General features: G+C 38.7%; 2 protein-coding genes across 6 annotated transcripts in view; one reads left to right on the top strand and one right to left on the bottom strand.

Moving 5' to 3' along the window:
* Positions 1–2,185, top strand: part of afap1l2 (actin filament associated protein 1 like 2) — a 55,013-nt gene extending 52,828 nt beyond the window's left edge. For 4 of the 5 annotated variants that reach the window (XM_088001039.1, XM_014973149.2, XM_014973156.2 and 1 more), the window contains exons 16-19: positions 887–1,060; positions 1,138–1,325; positions 1,410–1,637; positions 1,730–2,185. In XM_088001039.1, the coding sequence (XP_087857165.1) occupies positions 887–1,060; positions 1,138–1,325; positions 1,410–1,637; positions 1,730–1,756 (617 nt within the window). In that variant the 3' untranslated portion in view covers positions 1,757–2,185. The remainder of the gene's footprint in view (positions 1–886; positions 1,061–1,137; positions 1,326–1,409; positions 1,638–1,729) is intronic. The other variant, XM_088001041.1, reaches the window with a different exon arrangement.
* Positions 2,186–2,908: 723 nt separating this feature from the next.
* Positions 2,909–18,338, bottom strand: vwa2 (von Willebrand factor A domain containing 2). The gene is made up of 14 exons (XM_014973188.2): positions 17,752–18,338; positions 12,526–12,587; positions 10,626–10,700; positions 9,730–9,863; positions 9,530–9,639; positions 8,680–8,877; positions 7,949–8,082; positions 7,680–7,809; positions 6,516–6,571; positions 6,326–6,433; positions 5,217–5,798; positions 4,353–4,904; positions 3,868–3,990; positions 2,909–3,206 (listed from the first exon to the last, which is right to left on the bottom strand). Exons 2-14 carry the CDS (start codon positions 12,575–12,577, stop codon positions 3,076–3,078), a joined length of 2,385 nt encoding a protein of 794 aa, XP_014828674.2. The 5' UTR covers positions 12,578–12,587; positions 17,752–18,338; the 3' UTR covers positions 2,909–3,075.
* Between the last annotated feature and the right edge of the window lie 5 nt (positions 18,339–18,343).

The raw sequence follows: 18,343 nt of genomic DNA, 5'->3' as shown, positions 1-18,343 counted from the left end.
TGGCTGCCCCAAGGACCAAAAATTATATTAAAAATGTATAAATAATTGTACATTTAAGAAAGTGTCATACAATGTGGAAATAATTCAAGTTTATCTGGTGTTTGGATATTTAAATGTTTGTAAGTTAATGAGTATGAGATGGTCAGGAAATCATAAGATCTTCTACCTGCTCCTTTTCAGACAGATACTGTAAAGTTGCATGTCAATTAGACATGATAGTTTGTTTTAATTTTTTTTTTTACTTTTTATCTGCTCGAAATTAATAAATGAATAAAAATGTACCTAATTTTTTGTTGTAGAGGTAATTTTATCAATGTGCGGGGAAAATGCGTTATTATGACTAGGCCTGTCATAATAATCAATAAGTCAATTAATAGCATGATAAATTATAAGAAACTCAATCATTTCCATTGGCATGATTTATCGTCTATCTGGATGATAAAAGTCTTCAGTTTGGTGCTTTGGTCTCAACTCGCCATTGATTTGAAGAATTATTTTGTTTACGGAGACTTCAAAACTCATTTCATTTGTTGTTTTATTTACTTATTTTGGATATTTAAAATGTCTTCCAGTTCATTATAATCTAAAGTTTACTAATCGTTTAGAATGTGTTCTTGCATTATCATTATGCTCTTACCATCATATTACTTAAAATGGTCTCAAAACAACAATATTATCAATTATCACAATAACTTCTGGAAAAATCTATCGTCCAGAAAATTTGTTTTTGTGACCACGTAGAGTAAAACCTGTTTGAAAACCACTTGGAATGATCCACCTGCCAAACAAATCCCGAAAGCAGCTTGAAAAATGTCCAACAACTACAAGGATTCTCTTTTCATTTTAGCTGTGATATTACCAACAAATACCGACGTTTTATTCTCAGGGAGTTCCAGTGCCGTTGAGGTCAAACTGGGCAAGAACCGCACCGAGGCGGACCTGCTGCGCTACATAGACGAGCGCGATCGGCTGGAGAAGGAGAGGGAGGAGGTGAGGAGCAGCCTGGCCAACCTGAAGAAGGAGAAGAGGGAAACAAAGGAGGAGCTGAGCGCTTGCCAGGGTACAGCTCAGTGCTTTTGTCACTCGTCTTCTGTTGTGAGGTTTTCCGTTTGACAGCCAGCCGTTTGGTGTGTTCAGATGCTAAGCAGCAAGCTCAGCTGGAGGCCTGTCTGAAGCAGAAGGAGGAGGCGTGTCGGGAGGCGGAGCGCCGCAGGGTGGAGGTGGAGCTCCGCCTGGTAGAAGTGAAGGAAAGTCTGAAGAAGGTGGAATCGGGGCCTTTCACACTGGGAACCACGCTGGACAGCAGCCTCCAGGACTCCCCGGCGGTGAGCTTCGCCCGCTCCAAACACCCAGAGCTCATCAGTTTGGTGCATGAACTCAACACTTTCTCCGTCGTTTTTGTCTTTTAGACTAAAGCTGCAACTCTGCCTCATCCACAGACGTCATCGTTATCAATATCAACACAAGCAGCTTCACTGTTACCATCATCACCATCGCCTTTGTCGTCTTCCCCAGCACCTTCCCAGCCCTCTAACAACAGCGCGAGTGCAGACTGTCCTGTAAACGCTGCCTCGGCTCTTAAAAACAGGCCCACTTCCATCATCGCCACAAAAGGAAACGTCCTGCAGAAAGCCAAGGTGAGGCTGGACTGCAACACATGCTGAGGCTACAGCTTTAATTAAGTCATTATTTTTTGAGTTAAAGCTGCTGTTGCTTTTTCTTTTTATAGGAATGGGAGAAAAAATCCACCACTTAGGTGGAAACTTCTTGAATCTGCACAGATATTACAACCATGTGGAGTAAAAACCCCGGATTTCTTCCCAAGACTTTAAATAGGCCAGGAGACCGAAGCACAAGCCGAAATCTTCTTGAACGCCACTGGATTCCCTTAATAACATTACTTTTCTCATTTGTTTTCAAAGGAGCACATTTAAGTGACTCCATTAAGGCTGGCGTTGCAGAAACGAGAATGCAGCACATTTTAAAACCACTAAATTTTTTAAACAGAGAAAAAAAAAATCCCTTTACTAAATTGTCTATTGTGTAAAATTTAGATTGTAGCTTGGTTCATGTATGGTGGTAGCCAAGATGTAAATAGATGTACACCATTTATTCAGCCTTTTGGCTTGTATTGCTAGCTAAAACTGCACTTTTTATTCAAATAAAAAAATGTCATGAAAAAAAACCCATACTGCTTGTTTTTAATGTTTTCAATCTTGTTTGACAAAAACTAGACACAGTTTGTCTCAGTTACTGTTTCATTTTATTTTTTCAAAAGCTCTTTGTTTTTTTAAATAATGTTCTCATTTGCTGTAAAGCAGCAATATTTAAACGTTGCAAAGCTTATATACGTTTTCCATTTTAGAGGAAAACACCGTTGTCTTTAAATATGTTTTAGCCAAAGATCATCAAGTGGCATAGTTTTAGCTTCACCTGGGTCAAATTCACTGAAGAAATGCCACATTTCAGACAATAAAATGTTTATTTTCTTTGTAAAAAATTTACTTAAATTATTTGTCTAGTTGCATCTTCTAGTATTATATAAAAAAGGCGTAAGCGGTTAAATAAAACTTTGTATAATGTTAATTTTTTTGTTCGACTAATTGTCAGAATAATCAATTACTAAACTAATTGTTGGGTAAAACAGACAGAAATGAGGGTTACAAACTCGTGCATCACATTTTACTGTGACCTGAACCCTGCTGACATTTTGTGGATCGTCATTATAAGTCAGGTGTGTGCCAGAAAGCCAACCATATTTATATGTTTAACAGTCATAAAAGAAGAGGTTATTTATATTTATCCAGCCATAATTATGTTGCGTAAAGTTGGGATGACGGTCCGTCATGACTGCCTGAGCTGAGGTGAAGTTTGGGGTTAGGAATTGGGAACAAAATCAGGACACAGATGATGTTATTAGTTTATATTTTTAAACAGCCAGCACAATAAAGACATTAAAAAAAAACTTTACAAAAAGTCCAACATTAAATACTAAAAAAATAAACATCAGGTTTTGCTGTCCTCTAAAAACACCCCTGATTTTTAAGTGTTTGTGTGATTTTTTTGTGTGTTGCGTCAGGCAGCGTGTCTCCGGCGGTGAAGTTTATAACGACGCAGGAGTTCCTGGTGGCTCTTCCTCTGTCTGCTCTTCTTCTTCAGACCAGCAGGCTTTGGAACATCCCCTCTGGATGAGTTTTTACCGCTTCCTGAAAAGAAAGAAAAGCGCAGAGCAGGTCTTGATATCTGCAGTCATGGCCAAAAGTTTTAGCTTAAACACAAATGTAAACTAGAGGAGTCGGGAATTTGAAGCATTTTCCATTTCCAGACGAGTTATTGACCCTTTACACGCGACGCCACCACTTCAAAACTCTACTCACTCCTACATAAATATATATATATATATATATATATATATATATATATAGCCTAATAAGTATAATAAAAAATGTTGAAGAATTTGAGAAATAATTAAAGAGTTCATTCACTGCAAAAACAAAATCTTTCCAGATATTTTTTGCCTAGTTTCTAGTGTAAGTAGTACACTTGAATAAGACCCAACTTACAAGTAACTTTTCAGTAGCTACATTTAAGTCAATAATTCCTCAATGCTGATTTTAAAAAAGTACTAGTTCCACTATAAGATCATTTCACCGATTTTTTTTTTCCATGTTTAAGTGAAATGATTTGGCAGTGGAACTACTACTTTTTTAATAAATTTAAACAGATTACTAACTAAAAACAAGCTCCTTACTAGTTAGTTTTGTCTTACTTCAAGTGTACTGAAATATTTGCATTAGAAATTATATCAGAAATACTTGGTAAGATTTAGTTTTTTATTGTTTCTTTTGCAGTGTTAGCAGCACTTACGTCTTTCGCAGTGTGGCCCTTCATAGCCGTGGCACTGACACCTGAAGCTGGTTCCTGAGAGGACGCAGATGCCGTCATGCATACACGGGTTTGGCTTGCACAGGTTCACGGGTTTTCTCACCTCTGACAAAAACAAAACAACTATTTTCATGCAAGCAGATCAGAAAAGCAAGTAACTTGGCAGTTTTGGGTGGAAAATAAAGATAAATAGGTATAGTTTCAAAGCCTGTTGTAGATATTGTATACATATATACTTTGCATAAGAACTTGCAGAAAAACTGCTAAATTGACAATTTCTTATTGCGTCCGTAATCAAAAACATTTCCGTTTTCCGTTTTGGTTTTGTTAGAGCCACAGTGGAGGGACCATAGAGCTACATGAGGCTTTATAGCTACAAGAATTAATCATGCAAAATTCAATAAAAGTGATTAGATCATGTCTGTTTTAGCAGCTTAAGGTGAACAAATGGTTTTCAGTATTTTTACCTGAGCACACCATCTGAACCAGCACGTCCTCAAAGTACTTGAGATCCTCATAACTTGGTGCAGAAATCATGTACTCCTCTGAACCGGCGATCATCAACACTTTGTCTCTCTGCATGTCTCCAATGCCGACCACAAAAACCGAAACTCCACTGTCTCTTATCTTCTGAGCCGGGACGACGGCATCGTCCCCGCCCGAGCCGTCAGTCAACACCACCACTGCCTTGTTGACGCCCGGCCTGGCGCCGTTGGCTACGGTCAGGACTTTGGAGTAGATGTGGAGCAACGCCGCGCCGGTCGACACCCCGCCGCCCATGTAGCTGGCTTCACCCACAGCCTTGAGGATGGCAGAGCCGGACTCGTGCACGTCGAGGCCAAAAACAGTGGTGGCTCTGCGGTTGTAGGCCACCAGGGCGACCTGAGCCACGTCACGGTTTACGTCAAACTGGACGGAGATGCTTCGCACAAAGTCCTGCAGCGTGACAAAGTTCTCACGGCCGACTCCAACGGAGGCATCCAGGGCGAACACCAGGTCTACCGCCTGACCTAGACATCCTGGAAACAAAAGATGGAGAGTATAAACATGAATGCATAAACCTTCTACTTACAAAGTTTATGTAGGTAGAAATGGAAAACTAAAGAGAGACTCAAGTACAAAACTGTTTGCAAGTTGGCATCTGTTTCATACCAAACTGTCATGACATGATGAGAGTTTTAAAGAAATAAGCAAAAAACATATTTTTAATAAATAAAAGTTAAGTTTCTACGTTTTCCAAAAAAATAACTTGTTTAGGCTCTTTGCACATCTTTACCAGGTGTGTGAAATATCTGAGTTAGTGACACGGATCCTATCTGGGCAGCGTTTACCTTGCGTGTCCACGCTGCAGATCTTGGCCTTCAGCTCTGGTATCTTCCCGATGAGCCTGTCCGGTGACGAGTACGTTACAGTTCTCTGAGGATTTCCCGTGATGTTATTGAGCTCCGCCTTCAGTCTTTCCGGTCCGACCCCTATCAAGAAGATCTCTCTGTCTCGCGCATATTTTGAGGCCTCCACCACGTCATCAGCAGCAGGTGTGGCGGCGAGCAGCACCACCACGCGGGGGAGGTCATCCGAGACGTCGGCGAACACCGGCTCGCTCACGAAGCCGTGACGGGTCACATGTCGGAGCGCCTGGCCCGTCAGGGTCAAACCGCCAGGTGGTTGCAGAGCATCCACAGCCTTCAGGAGATTCCTGGTGTTTCCTTTAAATCGCCCAACCTGGGCTTCCACTCTGGCCTCCCCACCGAACACGGCCAGGCCGACTTTACTGGGGCTGTCGGAGCTGATGACGGTCTGCAGGAAGCGCTTCAGGAAGGATTTGAGACGGAGGAAGCCCTCTAAAGTGAGCGTCGCAGAGCCCTCCAGCAGGAAAATCAAATCAATGGAGCAGTCCAAGGACAAAGCAGGAGCTGGGGAAGCATCAGAGGTCAGAAGTAACTAGTTACTTTTATTTGAGTAACTTTTTTACGAGGCTGCTCTTTTTACTTTTACTTGAGTAATTTAATTATGACGTATCGCTACTCTTAGTTAAGTAAAATTTCTGGATTTTCTACCCACTGAATGAAAAACAAACATGTTTTAACCAAAAATTCACCAGACACACACCTGCAGTTTTTGTTAAAGTTTTATAAGTTTTGTTTTTTTGTTTTTTTTTTATTGAAAGAAACTGATTTGGAAAATATAATTTTGTCTGATTTTATTTTCTGATACATAAATTATTGTCATTTTCATCCTTAGAATACAAATATTTCCATTTAACTTTATATTTTGGCCCATTAGATTGTTTAATTTCTAAATATTTTTACAAAATATTGGCTACTTTTTACTTTTACTTCGGTAAAAATACGTTGACATAGTGATACAATTACCCACCTCTAAGAATTTATGGTTAAATTAGTTTGATAACAAAAGACTCTGAGCTCGGTATTTTACTGACCACAGTGTGGGTCTGATCCATACCCCGGTGGACACACACACTGGTAGCGCTCTAGACCTTGTGATACACAGGTTCCCCCGTTGAGACAGGGCTGAGAGTCGCAGGGATCTAGTGATGATGAGGAGAAGGTCAGCACCATCGAGGAGGGTAAACAGCAGCAGGAGCCAAAGGAAGGAGAGGATAAGTTCACCTGAACAAACGGTCCTATGGCAGACGGTCTGGTGTCTCTTGTAGACTTTACTGTACCTGCAAAACATATGATGGTGGTTCACAGTTTAGTTAATTAGCAAAGCCGAACGTTTCTACAGAAGAAGGATAGGGCCACTGAAAAAAATATCTTTGACTTTTGAATTACCGTATTTTTCAGACTATAAGCCGCTACTTTTTCCCAAAGCTTTGAATCATGCAGCTTATAACCCGTGCGGCATTTCTGTTGTTTTTTCTTCAACCACCAGAGGGCGCTTCAGCAGAAAGTGAATCATTGGAAGTCATAAATTGGAAATCAAAGAAGAAAATGCTAATTTTCTTTTAGAACAAGCACATGCTAGCAGCAGGCACGGTGGAGAAATGTTTTCAAACTCATACCCCCGAAGAAGTTCATATGATGCCGTTTTAAGTTAATAGCCGCTGCATGTAAGCTCGGCGTAACAAGTCCATGGTTCAGCGTTGGAGACGGAGGGCTGCGTCCTTAATAGCAGATTTATTAAGGACGCAGCCCTCTGCCGTGTCCTTGTGGAAAAACCGAGAGTGGCGGAGATAGCAGCGGATTATATATGTATGTTTCCAGTTTAAAAAAAAAAAAGTAGGCTTATAGTGAGGTGCGCTCTATAGTCCAAAAAATAGGTAATTCAATTCAAAGACAATTTATTGATCCCAGATGAGGATTAAATGTTGAAACTCATATTAACTCAAATTCTTCAGAGTTATTGTAGATGGTAATGGCAGGAAAGATCTCTTGTAGCAGTCTGTGTTACAGTGAATTTGAAGAAGCCTCTGACTAAAGACACTGTTTTCCCAAAGCAGATTCTTGAAGAGGATGGTGTGAGAAAATCCTGCTGTGAACTTAACCTTACGCTTCAAAAGCAATTAGTTATAGTGGATTTGATTAAATAGTACCATGACAATGAAGGCTGAATAGAAGCACAAGTCATGCTTCCAAGATTTTTATTTGTAAAACTGTTTAAATAATTTATCCTTTTCGTTCTAACGCACAATTGCGGATTACTTTTCTTGAAATTTTAAGGAATAACCAGAAATAGTTTTCAAGCCTATAATTACAGTTTTCAACAACAAAATCAAACTGTGAAGAGTTTTAAAATTATTTTTATTTGAGTGAAAAGTTTTTCATTCTTGCCTGTAGAACGGGCAGAGAGACGTGTACGGGGAATATCCCTTGGAGCCTTTCCAGCACATGAAATTCCCCTGCAGCTCTTTCACCGTCTCCAGCGTCTTCCTCTCACAGGGGAAGGACTCGGCCTGACAGCCTGCAGGACAAGACGGGACACGACGAAAGGCGAAACGCCGAGGATCGGTTGATGAAAGGGAGGAAACGCAACGACGGATCAAACCCAACCAAATGAAGGAAAAGGTCTGTAGTGATGTATAATCGGAAACGACTCCCACCTGCCGGTGTAGCGCTGCAGAAAGAGAGCGCGCTCAGCGTAGTGGACACGCCGTTAACGGCATCGTGGAAATGATCGGCCAAGAAGACATGACTTTCCACTGGCTCGCTGGCCAGAGAGTGTAATTCTTCCCATCTGTGAAACAAACCGAGTGTTAGCTGGTTTTGAAACTTCATCGCAAATTACCGCATGTCCTTGAAAGACGTGATTACTATTTCGCAGATTTTTCCTCCAACTAGTCGGATATTTTTTACACCACAAAACTTTATGATCATGTGCAAAGCTTACAGTAAACTCTTTCCTAGGTGAATATAGAAGTGGTTTAAAATTAAAGGAAAACTTTTAGTTAAGAGAGAAAGGTTTGTTTAAAAATCTAGAAGCGAAAAGCACAGTTGTTCAGGTGTGTTGTGAGGAGTTAAATCTTTGTTTTTCACTATTTAAGTGAGTAAAAATGAAGGTTTGATTATGTTTTCTTTTATGAGTTTTTTTACAGTCAAACTCATAAAAATGTAGAAAAATACACAGAAAAGATTCTACACTTTTTTCTGACTTACACTTTCTGGTCTTTTCTTGGACAGAAATATAAATATTATTTCCGTTTTAGTTTTATCTTGTTTTTTCCTTTTTTTATTATGTTTTTCTTTTCAGCATAGTGTGTTTTTCTTTTTTACTTGTGTTACTTGTGTGTGAGTAAAGGTTAAAAAATGACTGAAATTAATAATTAATCCTTACTTTGGGTACCGCAAACCGACCGCAAACAAAACCACGCCCGTCTGTTTCAGCTGCGCAGCGGCCTGGACCACGCTGCCCTGAGACCGGCCGTCGGACAGGAGGATGGCGACGCGCGGGACGCTGGAGGAGTTACGGCCGCCCGGGAAACCTTTCTTCAGGACGTATTTCAGAGCCAGGCCCGTCTGGGTGCTGCCTCCTCTGAGAAGAGAACGGTTTAAACAGAATTATTCACGTTTAAATTCAAATAATAAAATATATATATATATATATATATATATATATATATATATATATATATATATATATATATATATATATATATATATATATATATATATATATATATATAATCCCGGAAGGGAAATTAAATAAATTCAGATTTTCCCATGTGGAATAGCTGCTCCCTGTTGTAAACCACGATGTTGCCATGGTTACGTGTAGCAAAAATATAAAGAATTTTGCCAAAAATCAGTCCGACCACACAGAACCCAAAACAAACAGGTGTCCAAAAAAATCAATTTTCTTCCAAAAAGCAGGAATGAATGTTTGGGAAAAAAAGAACAAAATTTCAATAAAAGCACAGAGCTACTCCAACGTGCTGCCGCCTTCAGTGAACAAAAAGTCACATCAGCATGTAAATATGCGTCATCAGGAACCACGAGGTTCAGATACCAGAACATAGATTTTCTTGACAAAAAAGACTTTTGTAATTGAAAAATGCCAAATGAATGTGTGGCTGCTTGCTGGCGACACAAAAAAAGAACAGAGTGAGGACTCTTACTTCCTCCAACTCAGCTGCTATCTTTGCTTCTAGGGAAGGAACCGAGGCAAACCAGAAGTTTTCACACACCTGTATGAAATCTTCTTCAGGTGCTTCTTCAGCTCCTGCTTGGTGGAGAACGAGTCCAAAGAAAACTCAAGGCGAGGAACGGAGCCAAACTGAATCAAACCGACTCGCACCTGCACCGATCCAGAGGGGAAAAAAAGGGATGTTGATCGATTTTGATGTAGAGCATGAGGACAAAAACAAAGTTTGGATGGAAAACAAACCTTATCCGAAGCAACGTTCAGGGCTTCACAAAGCTTGACTGCGTAATGCTTGGCCCTCTCAAAGGTGCCCTTCCCGATGCTGTAGGAGCCATCCATGAGGAAGAGGACGTCTAAGACTGCTGAGCACTGCATCACTTCCCATGAACACAAAAATAGTTTCCATGTAGACATTCCTCCATTAAATCAACTTCCTCACACATTTGTGTTGTTTCACGGTCCAGTAAGCCGAAACGCTGCAGTTATTGTGCTGCTGACGGTAAAGAGAGTCTTTAACATCGAGGTCACTGGGACATTTTCTCTCATTAAATCCACTTTTGAGTCAATTTTCACGTTTCCATAGTTTTGATTATATAAATAGAGCTAATCTTGGTATGATCAGAGCTTTCAATGCTGTGCTAAGTTTAATTCACAAAACGTATTTTCCAGTAGATTTTGTAGATACACTTATTTTTATTTTCTTTAAAAAATGATGTTTTTATTGACCCAAATCAGCTTATTTATTAAATAAAACAAATAGTAGCACAAAAGCCAGGAAAACTGGATGAATTATTCTTATTTGACGACAGATGAAAGTGTCAAGATTGGGTTTAAAAGTATCATGAGGCAAAGATTTACACCTTCACCTGAACAATGGGGCAGAGGGAGAAATTGCTTGCCCTGTTTTTGTCTCTCATCTAAACTTGAATGCCTCTTTCTGTATTTTTTAACTAGTTGCTTACTTTTGAATTTGAGATGCGGTTTTGGTTTTGTTCTTGCACGTTCAAAACTTTCTAACTTCTCTATAAATGGCTTTTTAATTGGATGCCATTCTGCTCAACCTCCACTTTTTGTTTTCTACATTTGAAAGTTTTACATTCACCACATATTTTTATATTTTTACAGCATTAAATACTCACTTTCTGCTGCTGAGTTGATTTTTGCTATGTTCTCATGGCTGGTCTGGATCTCCTGCACAGAGGCCACCTGTGTGACTGGGAGGCACATGGGACATAAAGGTAAGGCTAAAAATCTAAATTTCTTTTGAACATGTAATATAGATTTAAAACTCATTATATTATACATTTGTGTCTGAACCACTGTTTTCCCAAAATGGTGACACAAAAACACTATGTTGGAGTTTTTGTGTCAAATTTGTTGAGGTATAAATAAGGATTGTTGAATTTTGTGGTGCGATGGTTGGTTTTGCGGCATCGGAATCGCGTCGTCACGGTTTTGGAGCGAATGGTAGGAATGGCAAAGAGAGGCAGAGAGAGAGAGAGAAAGATCTGATTCCTCGGATAATTGTAAAAATATTCTGTACTCGATTACTAACATTCTTTTACGACAGACCTAAATGATGTTTTCCCATAAACTGCCATATAATTGTGTTTCTTAAGGGTATGCAGGTGAAAAACTAATCAAACTCAAAACAATCAAACAGAAACCAAAGCGTGGCTGAAAACACAGGAAGTCTAGAAAAAAACAGTCTGAATATCAGGGACGACTTGGAGAAAAGCCCAACCGCCAGAACAATGAACAAAGACAAAGATCCAACAGCGGGAAAAGCAAGGACCTAATAAAAAGGTGTGTTGCTGAGCTAGCAGCTAGTGGTAAAAGGAAAGAAAACGCATTACATAACAGTCATGATGACAATAATAATGTCTGACTACAGTGTCCATGACATTAGTCTTCCTAAAATGCCATAAACCATCAGTTCAGGTGACTAAAAGAGCCAGCGACCATTAGAGGGAAGCACCACCTGCAAACCAGCAGCAGCTCCGACCTCTTCACCACCCTGACCCCGATTCCAACATCATTCAAAGTGAAAGCTCAGGGGCCGAGGTGGGCAGCTTTTTCACGGTCAGTGAGGCCTCAGAGCTCAGAACAAAAAGCTTGTCTGTTCACCGTCGGCCCTCTTGTGTCTGTAATGTCTGCAGAAATAATTGCAGTGGATTTCACATTAATTCCACGTAAGTCTGGGAACTTTTTGCTCTACAGTTTTACCTTTAAAAAAAAAAAAAAACACCTTCGTCCAACATCTAATTTTCTAGTTCTGAATTATTTCTGCAATATGTTAGCAGGAGACTCACAGAAGAGGGTCTGGTTTTAAAAAGTTCAAAGTCTTCAAATGACCCATCATAAATTCTATACCTGCTGCTAAAGCTGTCATTTTTGAAAACAACTTCAAGATTATATTTACCTCTAAATCCCTCCTTTCCCCTCAGGCAAATACCAATACTTCTGATTGAAAAGGAGCTGCGAAGATGAGGCAAAATGTTGCTTTGTCACTTCTATAACTTCTTTGCACATCTTGATATCAAAAATGTTGCTCAGTTGAGGGAAGGTAAAGGTAGCACAGGAGCTAACAGCAAAGAAAACTGACTGTTTTTTCTCGAAAAACAATAAAACTGCAGGAATTCATCTGAAATGTGATGCGGTCTTTAATGATTTTGTTGCATAACCTATCTCAGCATAAAACTTTATTCCTGACCTACTTTGTTTTTTCCTTGGTCTTCATGGTGCTGTTTGTTCTTTACTATGCTCCAACATGATTCTGTTTACTAATTGGGACACTTAATCAGGAAGGGTATTGTTGTACTAGATTTTATCTAGTGGCATCAGAGTAAATTGGGTTTGTACATATGCACTTCTTTTATGATTTGATGAAAAACATCCGAAATCAAACATTTATTACTTATTAGCGCATGATAGCATGCAGAAGAAGAAATTCCACTATTTGGGCCAAATACACATTCCTCCATTATGATACCAACCAGACAATAATAACATGTAAAACAATATAATCCATTAACCAACCTTGAAGGAGCAGGAAAATGAACAGAAGGACAGCGCTCATGCCACGGTGCATGTTGGGACACCTGCAGTCACAAACACGAAAACACGCTTAGACATCAGCAAGAAAATACATAATAAAAGCTCAAAAAAATAAACATTTATATTAAAAAAATGTTTTTGTTCTTCTCGAAACCATTACAGTACTACTAGCATTACTTTTTAAACAAAATCCACAAGTAAAATAAACCAAATCATTTCATCTCCCTTCATGTGTGAAAAAACAATTTCTGCACGCAAAGCGGACTTCTTACAACCTTTTGCCCCCTAAAAAAACAAGATTAAGCACATGAAATTGTTTTGACTAGGCCGTAAAGCAGGAAGAACGTTGAATCTGATAAGCTTGGGGGAAGGAGTTCTGAGGAATGTGTGTGAAACAGGCATTTAATTGGTGAGTTGGGGTAACAGCGCCTTGCAGAAGTATCCTTGACCTTTTCCCACATTGTGGTACATTGAGTGTATTTATTTGTTTTCTAGACAGAAAAAACGTAGGTCACAAATGTGCATTGAAAATGCAAGATTTATTTTTCTTTTTAAATAAAAATGTGGAAAAAAGTGAAATGCATTTGTATTTATCTCCTAGGAGTCAGTAATCAAATGTTACAAAGTGTACAACTAATACTACTTAATAAAAATACAATTTTACTACTGTTTACTATAAATACATTTTACTATATCGCCACAATATCTTACTAAGAATAAATAATCTGACTTTTATTGAAGATCTTGTTTAAGCCATAAACTACTCGATGACTTTACCCTCTTATCTTCTAAAGCATTTTTATTTTTGGCACTCAAAAAATTCAGTTCTTCACAAATTGATATTGTTTACTGCAATGTTGTGATATATTTCCTAATTATGTGACTTCTAAATATAGTTGGTGGCACTGGATTATATTTGGGGGTATCTGAGTAACAGGGTCTGCATCACCACACCTTTTACACGTGAAAAGATTTTCTCCGTCCAATCTGACTGAGTCTGAGTTGGAAGAATGAGCCAAAAATTCACTCTGAACATATTCATAACTGGCAGACGTACATAAAAAGTCTGTATTTAACACCACTGTTTTAGTTTATTGTTTGCATTTGTCTCCCACTACTACTTCACTTTTAATTCCAATAAAACACATTAAAGTTTTTAAAGTGGAAAAATTGTACAACTATTCCAACTCACAATAGATTTTTGTATTTTATTTACTACGATGGGTTTGCACTATTAAAAACTTTCCCCAGACTTGATGGATCATATCTAATGAAAATATAACATGAACATATTACATTCAGGAGAACTTGAGCTGAATAGGTTAATTTGGTGAACTGATGGATGGCAGAGGGACTCAGAGGAATGCTTGTGAAGAGGCTGCCAACTTCTAAGACAGGTGTGTGTACGGTGTGTGTGTTCATATTCCTTCTACGTTGGCACGCCTATCTGCCTCCCACTGCAAGCATGCATGTCTTAAACTGCTTCCCTAGTGGAGAAAAATGAAGTTTCTTGTCATCAGGTCGTAGCAGAGCGTGTTCCACAGTGCGTCCATGTCCTGTGATGATGCTTATCGTCTCTGGTCTTCTCGGCTAGCCGTCGCCACGTCCACTCTGCAGATCTCTATCAGACACTGAGTCTCCTCTTAAAGCGACGTTCCGTCCTGCACACAATTCTATCTCTCTCTCAGAAACACACACACACAGGGCCTCCCTGGCACGTCTGTCCTCTTTGCCTACCTCTGTGTGTTCAGCTGAGTGGCAGCCAGGATATTATGGCCCAAATTTATCAGCAGCCGGAGTTAATCAGACGTTATCTGCAGCTCCTCAAACTCTAGTGTGTGGCCAACAACGGCCAAAAAGTAAACAGAGCTGACAGATGGAGTTATGAGGTCGGGTTGTGAGCTCAGTTAACAACTTTTTTGCTTAACCTTTGTAATCCAGTCAGGAAGAGGGAAAAATTTTGCTGTTTATACTTTTAATTCTGCTTTCTAAGCACAGCCGGTTACTTTTTCTAGTGTTGTTTTGTCTGTGAACGTCACAAGATAACTGAAATGCTTTTCAGAGTAAAGAGTTCAAAGACATGAGTGATTTCCAGCTATTTTTTAAACATTTTATCAGATTGTCAAAAGCTTTAGGGAGACAAAAAAAGACTCTAAACAAATCAAATGCTACTGTAATAGTAACCACTATGGATACACATTTTAAGTTAGGTTACAACCACATAGTTATTAAAGATTTGGATTTTATCTGAAAGATAAACAAAAAATGGAGTTATGATCGTAATGCATGATGCTGCCACCACCGTGTTTCACAGTGGGGATTTGACTGTCTCATCTGACCTTCCAACATTGCACAGTATGTTAATAAACACTAGTAAGTACTAATACGGTAATTTCAAGAGGGAATTGGGCTGCAAAAACACAAAATCTTACCATGTATTTTTGGTCTACTTCTAGTACACTTGAAATAAGACAAAACTAACTTACAAATAACTTTTCAGCAAGATATATACGCTGCTTTTAAGTAAATAATTCCCTAATAATTGTTTTTAAAAATTACTAGTTGTTCTGGCAGATTACTTCTTATGACAAGACATTTCCCATGTTATAAGTTAAAAAAATAAAAAATACCAGTGAATCTGAAACTATTTTATCAATATTAAGAAATTATTTACTTAATATAAGCTCCTATATCTTACTGAAAAATGTCACTCATTTCAAGTGTGCTAACATATTTGCAGTAGTAACTACACCAAAAATACTAAGATTTTGGTTTCCCTGGTTAATGTTAGAGGTATTAGATTTCTTCCAGTTAAAAATTACACACACGTGTGCTTGTCTATCACATAAAATCACAAGAAAATATATCAATGACTCAGGATGCAACACAGGGTATAAATACTTTAGTGCGGGGCCATGAGGATGTTTTTAAACGACTCTGGAGTCGGAAAGTGCCTCCACACTATACACTGTAATTAGAAAGAAGTGCTACTTCTTGAACCGACTTCATAGAAAATCCAGAGAACTAACCTGTATTTGTGGCGCGTGTGACTTTGGGAAACATCCTAACCGTTTAAATTATTGTAGGATGACTCAGCGGAAATAACCACATTTAAAACAACAAAGACGAGCGTGGAAATTCTTCTGTTTAGCGCAACATCTGTCTGATTAAAAGGTGCAGCTCTAATTCACGGCATAATAATGTAGACCGACGCCGTGGAATGTGTTGCAAAAGCAAGGTGGAAACCACACACAGAGAGGGATCAGTGTGCAAGGGGAAAACTCACAAAGGGTTAAAAAATATATAAAACTTCACATCGAACTTAGATTCATGTAAAATGTTTAAATGAAAAAGTTGTCTGTGTAGAAATCGTTAAAATTAGATCACAATTTTCCAATCTAGGGTTGCAGAAAAATCACATAAAATCCAAAGAAGATTCAATTGGTTGAGTTGAGCTGTTGAAGAACAACATTGTGCAACTTTGCTTAAGAACACTAGAAACGGGAAGACTATTCTGTTTTAATTAATTCACAAAATAATATAAAATTGCCTGGAAATTAACTTAATTTGAATTATTTTAGCTGGATAAACACAGATTTTGTGCAATCTTTACGCTCCAGCTGTCAAACTAAAGAACTAAAACACAAATATGCATTTTGAGCCCCCTCCCTGCCCGGGGTGCTGTGTTTGATGTTGATTTTCATGGCTTTACCTTCTGGTTTGCAGGTTCAGGTCTGTCATAATTGGGTCATATGTCACGGGTCAGCACCAAAATGTTAACAGGTTATGATCTGACAAGCCACAGCAACTAGTTAACTCAATCAACTAACCAACTTGATTTTTGTAACTTTTTTACCCATTCAATTTATAATGTTTAGTTTTTATTCTATGCATGACTATTTTATTATTGTTTTGAATTCGGCAGTAAAAATTATGGCGGCAGCAATCCGCCAGTGAATCCCAGCGCACTAGTGTCACGTGATCAAAGGGGCTTAATTTGATTGGCTAGAAGCCGCTTGACTCGATATGTTGCTAATTTTTAATTTTTTTTTAGCTTGTGTCAACAAGAGGTCACTATCTTTGCAGGGAAGTGAAGGTAAAATTATTTGTGGACAAAATTGAAATGGAATTACATTTCTATGCAATTCTTACACAAGTTCTGTGCTGATGTCCAACTCCGCTCCTGTATCATAATATTTCATAATCAGGCCTCTGCAGTTTTACAACATAACAAGGAGGTAATTCAGCTGCTAATTCAGCTGTGTTGGAGCAAAGGCACATCTCCAACATTGTTGCTTCTCCATCCCTGTCAAGCAATTTTGTTGGAAAGTGACACAGTATCATGGCAGAAAACCTTAACAATTAAAATTTTCCTCTTAAAGTAGCCATCTTGCCTTTCTAATTCAAATCAGCTCCTCCCTCCACAGAAGCCCAGTTTATAATTGACCTTGTTTGGTTTTTAATTGTATTTATTGGTACAATTAAAGCAGACCATCCATTGGAAACTTACAGCTGAAAAAAATTACCTGATTTTAAATGGCAGCAGTTAAACTTGAACCTCCTCAGTAAATCTCAAGTCTCACCTTAGTAGACATTTTAAAATGGCGCAAGATGAAATAGAAGTTTTTCAGTTTGTTGTTGACAATGAGAAGAGAGAAAAATGTGTTCATTGTCACTGCATGACTGATTGAAGAAGGTAGTTGATATTTTTGTGATAAATCTTAAAAAATATATAGAGGCCATGCTTCCAAGAGGTGAAGTTGGAGGATTAAACAATAAATCTTTGGTTTTTTGTTGACTTTAATCTCACTAAATAATTTTAAAAATAACGTATTTTACTGAACATGTTGCTGCTGCAGTGTCTGTGTACAACAAAATCAGACAATTATCTTGTTAGCTTGCAATGCTAACAGCATTTAGCCCAACTACCAAGCCAAACACCTGATTTTGAAGTTTGTTTTGATATCCAAATCCAAATTTGTACTCCGGAGAATTAAAGAATGCATCATAAATAGCCATCAGTGACCACTGTCTTCCACTACACAACCGTCAATACTTGAGTTCCACTAAGGGCAGTCCACGTACCACTAGTGGTACGTGTACCACAGTTTGAGAACAATCACTACCAGGAATGCACTCTACAATCCATCAGCGACTACCAAGCGATCAAAACAGAATTTACTCCATTTCAGGCTAATGTATCCTCACCTTGCGCTGCGCCGTATCCACCTTGCCTTCCAGAACTCCTCTCTCCGTTGCTGCTACTGGGTTTTTTCGCTTCAAAGAGCAACAACTGCACCTCCTGCTAATGAGCACCTCCAGCGTACCTGCGTGTCTCCTCTCATCCCGCACCGCAAAGCCGGGGAAGGGGCGTACCCAAGAAACACAACTCCCTGCCTTGTTTTTTTTTGTTTTTTTTTAATTGTGTGTAAAAGCGTCACAGCGCGTTGCTTTTTCTGTAAAGTTAATATCCAGTGATGTAACTTTTTCCATTTGCAAATCTAATCTTACCATAAAAACACATTTAGACATGAAAGTATGAATTTCTATAGCATAAGTACAAAGGTTATAAAGGCATAATAGGCCAACCCTGCACTGAGTGTTTTTGTGCTGATGACATCACAAGAGGTACAACACTGGCACTGATGAATGGTACTAGCACACATTAAGATAGGGATTTTTGATTAGATTTACAGATTCTGCGACATTAAGAAGAGTATCTGGTTCAAGTCTTTTTTTTATTTCTTCTATTCAGCTTGTGCAAATGTTCCATGTTTTGCTAGTACAGTGGTAAAGTCTG

This window comes from Poecilia mexicana, unplaced genomic scaffold (assembly GCF_051168715.1).
Source record: "Poecilia mexicana isolate PSO_F unplaced genomic scaffold, ASM5116871v1 scaffold_19, whole genome shotgun sequence".
In the NCBI taxonomy this organism is placed as follows: Eukaryota; Metazoa; Chordata; class Actinopteri; order Cyprinodontiformes; family Poeciliidae; genus Poecilia; species Poecilia mexicana.
This window is presented reverse-complemented; position numbering and strand designations above follow the sequence as displayed.